The sequence below is a fragment of the Heptranchias perlo genome, chromosome 33 (assembly GCF_035084215.1).
Source record: "Heptranchias perlo isolate sHepPer1 chromosome 33, sHepPer1.hap1, whole genome shotgun sequence".
Taxonomy (NCBI): Eukaryota; Metazoa; Chordata; class Chondrichthyes; order Hexanchiformes; family Hexanchidae; genus Heptranchias; species Heptranchias perlo.
In genome coordinates, this window is record NC_090357.1 from 7,117,879 (window position 1) to 7,131,427 (window position 13,549).

The 13,549-nt window shown below is 43.7% G+C and overlaps 1 protein-coding gene across 1 annotated transcript in view; it reads left to right on the forward strand.

The window, feature by feature from the left end:
* Window positions 1-13,549, forward strand: part of dscaml1 (Down syndrome cell adhesion molecule like 1) — a 412,483-nt gene that overhangs the window by 314,456 nt on the left and 84,478 nt on the right. Inside the window, exons 14-17 of the mRNA XM_067970940.1 lie at window positions 930-1,058; window positions 3,798-3,965; window positions 8,184-8,254; window positions 11,605-11,845. Of these exons, the coding sequence (XP_067827041.1) occupies window positions 930-1,058; window positions 3,798-3,965; window positions 8,184-8,254; window positions 11,605-11,845 (609 nt within the window). The remainder of the gene's footprint in view (window positions 1-929; window positions 1,059-3,797; window positions 3,966-8,183; window positions 8,255-11,604; window positions 11,846-13,549) is intronic.

Consider the following 13,549-nt stretch of genomic DNA (forward strand, 5'->3'; position numbering starts at 1 on the left):
TGTTTGACCCAGTACCATTACATATAAACCACTAAACCAATTGCACACTGTAGTGAAGTTGACTTAGATACAGGCATAACGTTTTGTAGAACTGAAGCTACATTGAAGCTGGATTTATAACTCCCAACACCAACACTCCTTTTTGAAGTTCACTTAATAATACCTCAGATCAATTGGTTTGAAGTTGACATTGCCTCCTTGGTGTCATAAGTGCTAAGCCAGGAAAGCGGTATACCTTTAAATTCACAAGTTCCACGATCAAACAGAATTGGGCAAAAGTCTCCTGATATGGAACTAACTTTTCCCAAGTTTATTACCCGAGTGACTGAGACACTGTTAAACTGCTGGTCCATCTGGCACCTGATGTGTGGGAGTTGACGGTGTTAAGGGTCAGAAAGCAACATGATTTTGAAGGGCCACCATGAACTGGTAAAGTGTGAGGCCTACAAGTGGAGAAGCGTGTAATGATGTGATTAATTTCCTTGTGTTGCCGACCATATCAGCTCATCAAAACTTACTTCCTTCTTAAGTCAAAACTGACAATGGGGACAAAATGGTTGAAAAGCTTTGCAATAGAAAGCAAATTTATAGTGAAGATATGGTGAACTTTAAGCTTAGGATTTTGCAGTTTATTCCAGGCAGCTATTTGTCGAAACCCTTTCTTGTATTGTGTTGAAAAACCTTTAATTTCATGACTAAGCAATGGAAGCAAAGTAATTGATGACAACTTTGTAGAACATCACAAATTATGCATGGCTGTTCCTAGAAAATTGGCTTTTTGAAGGTTAATTGAGTCTGATAAGCTAAGTAGCTTCAGTAAAGGGAGGAGGATTGGTGATTGTTACAACCACCTGGTTAGCAATAGCAAGAAAGCTGGACATTGAAGAGTTAATTAACTCATGCACTTTTCTAACTGCCCTTCTCTGCAGAGCCACCCGACCCCCCTGAGCTGGAGATCAGAGAGGTGAAAGCTCGCAGCATGAATCTCCGCTGGACTCAGAGATTCGATGGAAACAGTCTTATCCTTGGCTTCGACATTGAATACAAGAACAAATCAGGTGGGGACAATCACTGGACTCGCTGCAATGACATCTGCTTGTCCTTCCATGCAATGTGTCGTACGATGAGCCTATGGGCCCAAGTTTCCTATTCCTTGCCATCAATTCCATCCCCCACCTTGAACACTGTGTCAGGCTGAACCAGAATGTTCACAACCTTGGCGTCCTATTTGACCCCGAGCTGAGTTTCCGACCTCATACCCGATCCATCACCAAGACTATCTACTTCTGCCCCTGTAATATCAACCGGCTCCGCCCCTGCCTCAGCTGATCTGCTGCTGAAACCTCATCCATGCATTTGTTATCTCCAGACTCAACTATTCCAATGCTCTCCTGGCTGGCCTCCCATCTTCCATCCTCTGTAAACTTGAGCTCATCCAAAACTCTGCTGCTTGGATCCTGAATCGTGTTCACCCATCACCCCTGTGCTCGCTGAATTACATTGGCTCCCGGTCCAGCATGGCCTCAATTTTAAAATTCTCATCCTCGTGTTCAAATACTTCCATGGCCTCATCCCTCCCTATCTCTGTAGCTTCCTCCAGCCATACAATCCTCCAAGAACTCTGCATTCCTCCAAATCTGGCCTCTTGTGCATCCCCGATTTCCTGCGCCCCCACCATTGGTGACCGTGCCTTCAGCCGTCTAGGCTCTAAGCTCTGGAATTCCTTCCCTAAACCTCTGCACTTCTCCTTTAGAACCCACCTTAAAACCTACCTCTTTGACCAAGCTTTTGGTCACCTGTCCTAAAGTCTCCTGCTTTGGCTCAGCATCAATTTTTTTGTCTGTTTACTCTCCTGTGAAGTGCCATGGGACTTTTATTATATTAAAGGCGCTATATAAATGCAAGTTGGTGTTGTGTATGTTCAGACTCCCTTCCTACCGTAAGAAATGTTGGTCTATGTGGTTTGCCAGTAAGGTAGGCTCCTCTTCTGGCCCACCATACGGAACTGGAGATCCGATAAAACAGATATTGTTTGTTACTTCCCTGAAAATGGAGAAGGCCCTTTAAACACCCCTTTTATAACTTGTTTAATATCCAATCTCTGTACAGCTCCCAAGACAACAGTAAGGAGTCTGGTGTACTTATTCTAATTGACAGTTTTAATTCATTGCTAGAAATCTAAATCCTGTTGCTGCCACACCATGAGAGATTAAAATATGATTAAATTTAGTAAATTAATATTGTACAGGAACTGCAAATACTAATTATATGCAGTATACTCTACCAGAGTTTGATAAGATTGCTGGGCCTTTCATTTATCATGCTTCTGCATAATCAATTCTAATCTGGCAAGTTATTTTTTGTGGTTAATCCATGCATATATGGTAATGCATTCCTATCAGATTTATTGGTGTAACTGAATTAATTTAAGGGAGGTCTCTGACCGCGAGTTTGCCGTTGCCAATAAACACCATCTGTTGGATTTGAACATAATTATTGTTGTTTTTGTATAGATAGAGATAATTGATGAGACGCTGTTTTCCAACTTTTTTCAAGTCGTCCTGTTTATTAATGTGTGCATTGTCAGTTTTAGTTTTGGATAAGGACTGTTCTTGGAACTTAAAGACAAGTTGTTTTCCTTTTTATATATTTATAATATATTATATTTGCTACGTATGTCACGCACCTTATTTGGGCATTGCCATCACGTCGGGCCACTAGCTGGTGCCTCGTTAGGAGTTTTCCCGTTATAAAGTATGTCACGCCTGCAGCTGCACACTTCCAATGCTAGATGGAGCTCCAGAAGGTGTTGATCCCCATCCCTTTACCGACAACAGCACCGAGGCACTGTGGGAAATTTGTTCTGCCCTGACTTTCAGTGGGCAAATGGATAGGAGATCCGCTTGTTTTACCCATACAGAGGTTGAATCATGCCCCAATAAGGAGGGGGTGGGCGTTTACCCCACAAACAGGTGAGCCACCCTGTGCTTGCACTACCGGTTGCTTCAAGACTGCGTGGGCCAAGGTCAGGGACTGGTCACCCGGCCGTTTCTAGGCTGGGGATTAGTGTGTGCCGGATGGGAACATTGGGTTTAAAATGGAAGCTTACTGAGGGAAGTGGAAATGCTCTGTGTAAGATATAGTATTGGGGCAGATGGAGGAAGCTTCACTCTGACCCATGCTATGACTCACTAGGAGTGCTGATTCGATAGTGTGAAGAGAGCTTTCCCTACAGTCTGTCCTGTTGATTCGGTGCTGCTGTTCGCTAAAAATTTTGAATTATTTAATAACTTGAATTGAGCAACATAAATAACATGAGAAAGTGGGAATTTAGTGCTTATAAGATTGAATTATCAGATGATTTGAATTAAGAGGAGTAGACTATAATCCAAGCAATACCTGACTTGGTAATGGATGATGCTCACACTGGGAGCACATTCTGCGGCACTTTAGTGCACACCAAAAAAAAATAGTTTAAAAAAAACTAGAACAAAAGAATAGAAAGAAAGACTTGCATTTATATAGCGCCTTTCACGACCTCAGGACATCCCAAGGCGCTTTATAGCTAATGAAGTAATTTTGAAGTGTAGTCACTGTTGTTATGTAGGAAACATAAGTTGAAGCATTCTCTTTGGGTTTCAAGCCTTAAAGGCAGAGGTACCTTTTGCACAAGAACTGTGAACAGCAAGTACTTGTCTCAGAGTTTCCTTCTCTTTCAGTATTTCCTTGGTTCATTTTCATAATTTCTGATGGCAAAGATATTTACAATCAAAAAAATTTGCTCTTTTTTTGCACAGATTCCTGGGATTTAAAGCAGAGCACTCGAAATATCAATCCAACCATTAACCAGGCTAACATTGTGGATCTGCACCCAGCCTCTGTCTACAGTATAAGGATCTACTCGTTCAACAAGATCGGCAGGAGTGAACCCAGCAAAGAGTTAACTGTTAGCACAGAGGAAGCAGGTACAGAGTCTGACAGAGATAGGCCAACCATCTTGCGTCAGTAACGGATAGCCCAAACTAGAAGTTTGATTACAGAATGAGTCCAATATGAAGTTCCGAATGCAATTCTATCCCTAGCCAGTGTCTACATTTCAGCATTGTATTAGAAGGGGCATTGTCCTCCACGGTTATGGATATCTTGCTGGTTTAACTCCAAGCTCAGTTGAAATAGTAAGTAACACCAGTACCTGATCCACAGGTCCACTATTTGCTGGGGAAAGAACCACCTCCTAACAACTAACCTAGTTGTGCCTTTACATACCTTGAGAATGTGACCCCTGGACCTCCCTAACCTGTTGAGTTGAAACGAACTGTCCACACAAACACAATCTAGTCTAGGCTTTGTTCAATCTCCTGTAAATGGGATTGGTGGCAGAAAGACCTTGGGTCCCATTTAGACAGGAGGGAGCTCTCCTTGGTGCTGATTAAGTATCTGGGGGAATTTGCCTGAATTTGCTGTTGTTGAAAGCCATTTGCCATTGTAAAGTTGTGCTTGGGTTTGCATAAGATATCTCTGGAGTTATATGGATTAGTACATAATAAATTCAAATAATGCTAATATACTAACTTAGTAAACCACTGTCTTAAAAACAAGATTTTATTCATTACCTTCAGTGATAGTAATGGTTATACTTTTGGAAGGCACATCAATTACAATATACCCTTTGATAGTTCAACTCTGAATAAGCCTGTGGCACAAATGGTAGAATGTAGGTTTTCACCAGTAACCTCCCAGATACTGAGTCCCATGTCTCAGCTATTCCTCCGTAGGAGACTAAGTTTGTCTCCGCGGGAAGGAAGGGAAATTGGTCAGCCTGGGCCCTTTTCCTGTAACTTCTTGTTCCCAGATCAGCAGCCCTTCCTGTCAGCTGGTGAATAAGGAGACATGCCTCGAAACAGAAATAAATATTTTAAAGAAAGGTTTAGAATAGGCCAGAAAATGGGAATGAGGTGGAATTGTCAGAGATTAAGAAAGACTTGCATGAATGTCGTGCCTTATCAGATCTCTGAGTCACAGTTAATCTATTCTGGTGGTGAAGGTTCAGAGATGATTGTTGGCTGGGAATAGTGCAGCTGGATTTTTTTTTTAATGTCCAGTTTAACATTTCATCCAAAGGATAGCACATTTGACAATGCGACACTCCCTCAGTCCTAGAGTGGGATTTGAGACTGCAACCTTTTGACACACAGATGAGAGTGCTACCAACTGAGCCAAGCTGACACTCGTGATGATGCCAAAAATGGCTTTGTGCAGTCTTGATTGTTTTGTTGTTGTGGTTATGGCCACAGGCACCACTTTAATTGGTTAATTTGGATCTCCTGTTCAGAGGCAGTAGTTTGGTTGCTAGGGGAATCTTTGTTGTTTGGTACAGGATTTCCCCTAGTGAGGGTTTAAAGGAGACAGGTTTTAAACTGTAAACAACAAGTATATGCCATTATACTAAAATATGGAATGGAGGTAGTTCTGTATAAATTGGATCTCATGGATGAACTGTGCAGCCCAAATTGTAAAGATGCAAATAATGTAATAAGATCCTTTATTCCACATAGAAGCTTAATCGCCTTTGTATCTGTGCTCCCATATTATTAAAGCCAAACATTTTCAATAAATTTAACAATGTATTATTTGTTTTTAAAATCTTTTTTCCAATTTTATTTCCTTTCCTCTCTTGCTCTCTTGAAGATGCTGACTCTCTTTGGGTACGGTTCTTTGGATGTTGGTAGCTCTCTGGTATCTTACACAAAGGCCCATTCTTCATGATTGAGTGTACATGCTATTCAACTGTGGGTGGCACGACAGCTGAGCCTGATTCCACTCTCACCTGATGTGCACACATGCACCTACCAGAAGGGGAGTCACTGGATAGCAATCAGATGCAGAATCCTGGCTGAGTTCCCCCTTTCCTCTAAACCAGGCGAATTTGCCTTTGTTTTTAATTAATATCTGGAACAGTGGAATAATCAGTTTATCCTACTCACTGTTAGGCCCTTCTAACTAAGTGTCAGCTTGGCTCAGAGGATAGCACTCTCACCTCTGAGTTAAAAGGTCATTGGTTCAAGCCCCACTCCAGAACATGAGCAGGCAATCTAGGCTGACACTTCTGTGCAATACAGGGGGGAGGGAGAGTGCTGCGCTGTCAGAGGTGTTGTCATTCTGATAAAATGTTAAATCGCGATACCATCTGCCTGTTCAGGTGGAAAAATTCCATGGCACTATTTAAAGAAAAGCATGGGAGTTTTTCCAGTATCCTGGCCAATATTTATCCCTCAACCAACATCACCAAAAACATATATTAACTGGTCATTTTCCATCACTGTTTGTGGGAACTTACTGCTATTAATTTGGTTTGCCTGCAAAATAACATTGACTGTACTTCAAAGTAATGAATTGACTGTGAAAACACTTTGGGACATAAAAGGTGCTGTGGAAGTGCAAATTCTCTCTTCTTTTTATATATTCACCGTTGCCTGCTGGCTGTGTTCTCTGTTTGTTGAGTCCCGATCACTGATATTGCTATCAGGAAGCGCTTTTCCACTCAAAGGGTGGTGGAAATCTGGAATTCTGTCCCCCAAAAGACTGTGGATGCTGGGACAATTGGGGCTTTCAAAACTGAGATCGATAGATTTTTGTTAGGTAAGGGTATCAAGGGATATGGTGCAGAGACGGGTAAATGGAGTTGAGGTGCAGATCAGCCATGATCTAATTGAATGGCAGAGCAGGCCCGAGGGGCTGAATGGCCTACTCCTGTTCTTAATGGCTGGTCAGCGGTTAGTTTTTTTTTCTGTACCCACTGGCAACGTGAAAAGGGCATTAGTGTGATTGCCCACTGCCCATCACTGCTCCACAGAACTGTCTGTGTGCGATACACAATTGTTGAAGCTGAAACCTTTGAACGCTAAACTCTGAGAAGTGCTGTCTCAGTAGTACCGAGCCCAAATAACTGCCCAGTAAATACAAGACCCCTGAGATTCAAATGACCCCAAGCTGTTTCTGACCTGCAGACAGACGATAGCAGTATTGCTTTAGCTGACTAAAATTTGGAGGTAAAAGGCCATTGACTAAAACTTTTGTCATCAAATTAAAATTAGGACTAATTTTGTTTTTTTTTAATAAAAGCTGAAACTAAAATTGAGATAATAAGATGAGATTAAAACAGCAGTGGTGAGTAATCCACAACTTTAGGCTCAGATGTGAAAATTGAAATGAATGAATCAAATCTTTGAGTTCCAGTTTATTGTTCCTGAACATTTTATCTGTTCCTTGTTGGGTTCGAAAAACAACAATTGGGTCATTTTTAGAAACCTTACATACAGCAGCTTGGATATGCAAAGCAAAAACTAAATTTCCGACTAAAATGTTTTTCACAAGATTAAAACTAAAGAATGACTAAAATTTGAGAACAAAAGAGTAGACAATGACTGGAGCTGGATTCCTTCCAAGAATATCAATGAGATGAAACTAAAACTCAAGGTCCAGAGATGAGGCTAAAGAAAGAAAGAAACATGCATTTATTAAGCATATTTCATGTCTTCAGGATGCCCTAAAGCCCTTCACAACCAGCTATGAACTTTTGAAGTGTAGTCACTGTCATAATTTAGGCAAACGCAGCAACCAAAATGACCTGATAATCTGTTTTAGTGGCACTGGTTGAGGAATAAATGTTGGCCAGAACACCAGGAGAACTCTGCATGTCTGTGAATAATGCCATGGTTCTTTTACATTCACCTGAGCAAGCAGATGGGGCCATGGTTTAACATCGCACCCGAAGGACAGCACCTCCGACAGTGCAGCACTTCCTCAGTACTGCACTGAAGTGTCAGCCTGGATTATGTGCCCAAATCCTGGAGTAGGATTTGAACCCACAACCTTCTGACTCAGAGGCAGGGGTACCACTACTGCTGACACTAGAGTGGCAGATTATCCAAGTCTTCAACCGTAGGGAGGTACCTTGTACACTTCAAGTGCACATAGGAGACGCTTGGGCCAGTTGTCCGTGATTTTCCGACCGCTGAAATCGATAGACGGCGAATTTTCTATGTGCTTGTGAGGACTTGAAAAATCTAGCCCGAAAAGTAAAATTCAAATCATTTCTGTGACTAAAACAACACTGGGCGAACATACTGTTAGAGAGTCCAGTCCACGCACATAGCACTAAACCCTCATTTTCTGTCTTTCAGCTCCAGATGGCCCTCCTATGGATGTTATCTTACAGCCTGTCACATCTCAGAGCATCAGAGTAACCTGGAAGGTAATTTTATTCTTCTCCCCTTGCAGGCACTCAGGGCTGCAAGATTCCAGGTGATTTCTGTATTTTACTCCCTCATGCATGACGCCTGGAATAACAGCCTATTATTTGTTTGCTTTTAAAATCCTTTCCCAATTCTCCACGCTTTCCTCTCCTCCTCTCCTAAAGGTGCTGACTCTGTTTGGGGTATGGTTCTGTGGGCACCTGCAGTCCTTTGGTGCCTTGCCCAGAATGCCCATTCTTCATGAGTAGAGCCCACATACAGGGAGGATTAGCAGGCTACCCCACCATGGGAGGCTTGAGAACCAAGCCTGAGCCCATCTTCACCAGCCGCTGGCATAGATTTTGTGCTCAAGTCTCTGGAGTGGGACTTGAACCAACAATCTTCTGATTTAGAGGTGAGAGTGGCTGACACCAGCCAGATGTGGGAACCCTGTCTGGTCTTCCCCATTCTTAGCCCAGTAAGCACTCTTACTGCAACCCCAGGTGAGATCAGTTAACTCACCGGGAACCCGGGATCAAAACCGGGACCTTCCTGATCCGTGTGACCCAGTTCCAAACTGAGCCTTTAGGGTGCGCTCCAGCTGGACCTTTTGGCAGTTGCCCTTAGAAACAGAGAGAATGGGCATTGAGGGGGGGACTGGAAATGGGAGCAGAGAAAGAAAAAACCAAACAGTTAAAGAAATAAGAAGGAAAATGATGAAGAGAATCGTGAGTCCAAAGAAGGAACAGGGAAATAGATTAAAACTTTGAATCATTAACTGAAAGCATTTTTAAATAAGATTTTAATTAAATAAACAGGGGAAAATCAATAGGAACTGGTGAACAGACAATTTATTCCTCATGTGAGGGTGCCTGTTGGATAGTAAGCGACCAGCTGTACGGTTAATTTAAAGTAAAAATAAAATAAATTTAATTTACCTTTAATGGGACTTCTACGGACACAGGGGGCACATAAGGGCCTTATTAGGTTATAGATCTTTCCAGAAGCGTATGGGTTGGGAAAGTGTTCACATAACCTGCTGGATGATTGAGGAGGTTTTATATCTGTGATTTCATTTTAAAGAGAAAAACAAGTCAAATCACTGTAGGGGGGGGGAAAAAAAAAATCTTCTCAGCTTATTTCTGAAAAGAAACTAAAACCTTCTGCCTTCAGACGTTCCCCTGAAGGCTCCCAGGTTTTTTCTCCAATTCATGGTGATGGGAGAAGGTAACTACAGCGTGACCAGTTTACATAGGAAGATCCCACCATAAATGTGGACAGTTCTGGACGGATGGTCTTCGACCTGAAACATTAACTTTGTTTCTTCCTCCACAGATGCTGCCTGACTTGCTGAGTATTTCCAGCATTTTCTGTTTTTATCTCAGAGGAATTTACAATGGAAAAGAATTGCGTGCAGACATAAGATTTTTAATATATTAAAACATAGATACAATACAGTATATAAAATATAATATAATTATTAATTAGGTTGACTGCGCAGTTTGGTTCATTTGAGAAGCCGCGGTTTCTTTAAGGTTTTTTTTAGGTGTGGCTGAGTAAAATAATATATTCAGCTCTGGAACATTGAGGATAGGATTGCCTTGTTGCATACTGATCTCCCAATTTTTGAAAGATTAATTTTGACTCAAGGGGGTGATAGAGTAAAAATTGTTGCTTCACATCTTGATGTTGCAGAGTATTGGCCCCTGATATTCACGCACAGCTGAGAGGGAGTGGGGGCGACTGTCAGCGGCAGGGAAGGCGGAGGTCCTGCCGAATTTAACGGCAGGACCTCATTATTATTATTTCACTCTGTTTTTCACCTGGCAGCCGGCCAGATTGACAGTCTGACTGGCTGACCGGGCGGGAAAGCCAGCGGTAGAAGGCTATAGCCGGGGACCCTGGGGGACGGTCCCCAGCAATCAGAAAAGATCGGGGCGTGGTTGGGCGGGGTTGGGGGGAGGTGCTCGGAGTTCGGCAGTGAGAAGGGAGGGAGGGAAAGAAATTCCGGTGCAGAGTGGGTGGGGGGCAAGACGGCCGATCGTGGGAGGGGGGGAAGCAGGTTGCGGGGGGAGGCCAATCGCCGGCAGATGGGGGGCGGGGTGTCAGCCAGTCGCTGCAGTAGGTTTACTTGAGGGCCCCTGGGGTGGGGGGAAAGCACTCCTGCTCCCCGTGGCCCACAAGCAGTGCTGGAAAAGCACTCATCTGCTGGATCCGGCATCTCTCGCCTCCCTCTAACTGCCGGGATTCCCGAGCCCTGGGAAACCCAGCCTGTCACCGTTAAATTCAGATGGCTTCCAAAATCTGAGGAACTTAGCCTCATTTGAATATTCTAATCACTGGCCCGCCTCTCCAGAGCGGGTTACTCGGCCGTCCCCAAACCTGCCGCGGTTAAACCGGAAATAGGCCCGTTTGCAACGGGTTGGTGTGGGGTTTCACATATTTACCGATTTAACCCTCCCCCCCGACTGACATGCGATGCTGCAGCGGTGGGTGTTACAGGTTTAATCTGCTGCCATCGAGTCAGATTCCTCTCCGTGAGAGAGAGAGGGGGGAAATCAGAGAGAATTTTCCAAGGGTCGTCATCACCCATTTGCTAGTGAGCAGCTCAAGGGTTGGCCAATGTCCGAGGAAGTGCGATCCACTCTCTTGGCCACTGATGGCGCATGGCCTGAGGAGAACAGGGAACTGCAACTAGAAAAAGAGCACTTAGAAATAAAAATGCTTGACTGTAGTTTCCAGTCCATGAAATGAAATGTCCCCTGGATCACAGAGATGATCTCCAGTCATAGACAATGCCTCAAGGACATTCAATTTTCTGCTTCCAATCCCTGGAGTTCACAGTTACTGCTGTTGACCTCCAATTGAACCAATATACAACTGGGAGTATCTTGGAACTTTGGCGGGGGGCGGTATTGGACCGGCCTCATGTTTATACACTGCAGTGCAATGGAAAAATGGGTGGAGTGTGTAAAGGGAAACGGATCCTGTACCGCCAGCTTTCTGCCCCTGCCAAAGTTGAAAGTTACCCCCAGGTATGTATTTTGTATCTGTAATGTCATATCTGAGGGAAATGGTACCAAGGGGACTGTACTGCTGTGAATATCCCCCAGAATACAGGAAGGTAGATTCTGATTTTTACTTTTCCAATCCCCATTCTGCTCCCTGCAGCACAGTTCCCAATGGACACCCATCAGTATGAGGTCGAACTCAACTGAAGGGTGGAAGAGTTCGGTTGGGTCTACGTGATTCGGGGCAGCCTCCGCTCACTGACCACTACTGATTACTGGCTAAACTACTGGATTATCTACTGATTACATGGCTAAACCCCCTCAGCCTGAATTTATACAGCTTTGTGTTTGATATTCAGGCACCCAAGAAGGAGCTTCAGAATGGGGTGATCCGGGGCTACCAGATCGGGTACCGGGAAAATGGGCCCGGCAGCAATGGTCAGTACAGTATTGTGGAGATGAAGGCCACTGGGGACAGTGAGGTGTACACACTGGACAATCTGAAGAAGTTTGCTCAATATGGGGTTGTCGTACAGGCATTCAACAGAGCTGGAACAGGTCCGAGTTCCTCTGAAATCAATGCTACGACACTTGAGGATGGTAAGATGTGTTCCAAACAAGTGCAGTGAAGTGATTTTGGGTGATTACTAACTTTTATATTTTTCACGTTCATCAACGTGGAGGGACGCTGAGCAATGGGACCCTTTCCAGTTTAGGCATTTTGAGATCAGCATCGACCACTGATAGTTAGACCGAGCATGGTTAAATACAGAGTGAAACTCCATCCACTCTGTCCCAACTATGGTCCTCTGAGCTAACCTCAGAAAAGGACCTCCTATTGTACCAGTGTGAGCAATGGAGAAATATCATAATTAGTACCCATCAAAGTGAGGGATGTTATTGCTTAGAATTGGAACAGCTTCCATTTCAGGCACCCAATGGCAGCATCAAGTACTCTCAGAGCAGAGTAAAACTCTACTCTTCCCCAACAATGTGCCTTTGTCCCAATTTCGTAGAATCATAGAAGTTTACAACATGGAAACAGGCCCTTCGGCCCAACATGTCCATGTCGCCCAGTTTATACCACTCAGCTAGTCCCAGTTGCCTGCACTTGGCCCATATCCCTCTATACCCATCTTACCCATGTAACTGTCCAAATGCTTTTTAAAAGACAAAATTGTACCCGCCTCTACTACTGCCTCTGGCAGCTTGTTCCAGACACTCACCACCCTTTGAGTGAAAAAATTGCCCCTCTGGACCCTTTTGTATCTCTCCCCTCTCACCTTAAATCTATGCCCCCTCGTTATAGACTCCCCTACCTTTGGGAAAAGATTTTGACTATCTACCTTATCTATGCCCCTCATTATTTTATAGACTTCTATAAGATCACCCCTTAACCTCCTACTCTCCAGAGAAAAAAGTCTCAGTCTATCCAACCTCTCCCTATAAGTCAAACCATCAAGTCCCGGTAGCATCCTAGTAAATCTTTTCTGCACTCTTTCTAGTTTAATAATATCCTTTCTATAATAGGGTGACCAGAACTGTACACAGTATTCCAAGTGTGGCCTAACTAATGTCTTGTACAACTTCAACAAGACATCCCAACTCCTGTATTCAGTGTTCTGACCAATGAAACCAAGCATGCTGAATGCCTTCTTCACCACCCTATCCACCTGTGACTCCACTTTCAAGGAGCTATGAACCTGTACTCCTAGATCTCTTTGTTCTATAACTTTCCCCAATGTCCTACCATTAACGGAGTAGGTCCTGGCTCGATTTGATCTACCAAAATGCATCACCTCACATTTATCTAAATTAAACTCCATCTGCCATTCATCGGCCCACTGGCCCAATTTATCAAGATCCTGTTGCAATCCTAGATAACCTTCTTCACTGTCCACAATGCCACCAATCTTGGTGTCATCTGCAAACTTACTAACCATGCCTCCTAAATTCTCATCCAAATCATTAATATAAATAACAAATAACAGCAGACCCAGCACCGATCCCTGAGGCACACCGCTGGTCACAGGCCTCCAGTTTGAAAATTTCAAAAGTCCCCCTCCTACTGCACGGCTACTTGAATGAGCAACTGGAAAGCAGCAAAGAAATCAGATAGGAGGCTGGCTAACGTTATTTAAAGGCATCCCGAAGTAGAGGTAGTGCCAGGAGTTGGAAGCAGGCTGTCTTCTCACTCAAAGGCAAGGTCCATGACCTGCAGATCCAACGAGGCGCAGAACACACTTGTGAAACGAGGGCGACAAAATGAAGTAACAATTATGGGGAAGCCACTCCTTGAGCTGA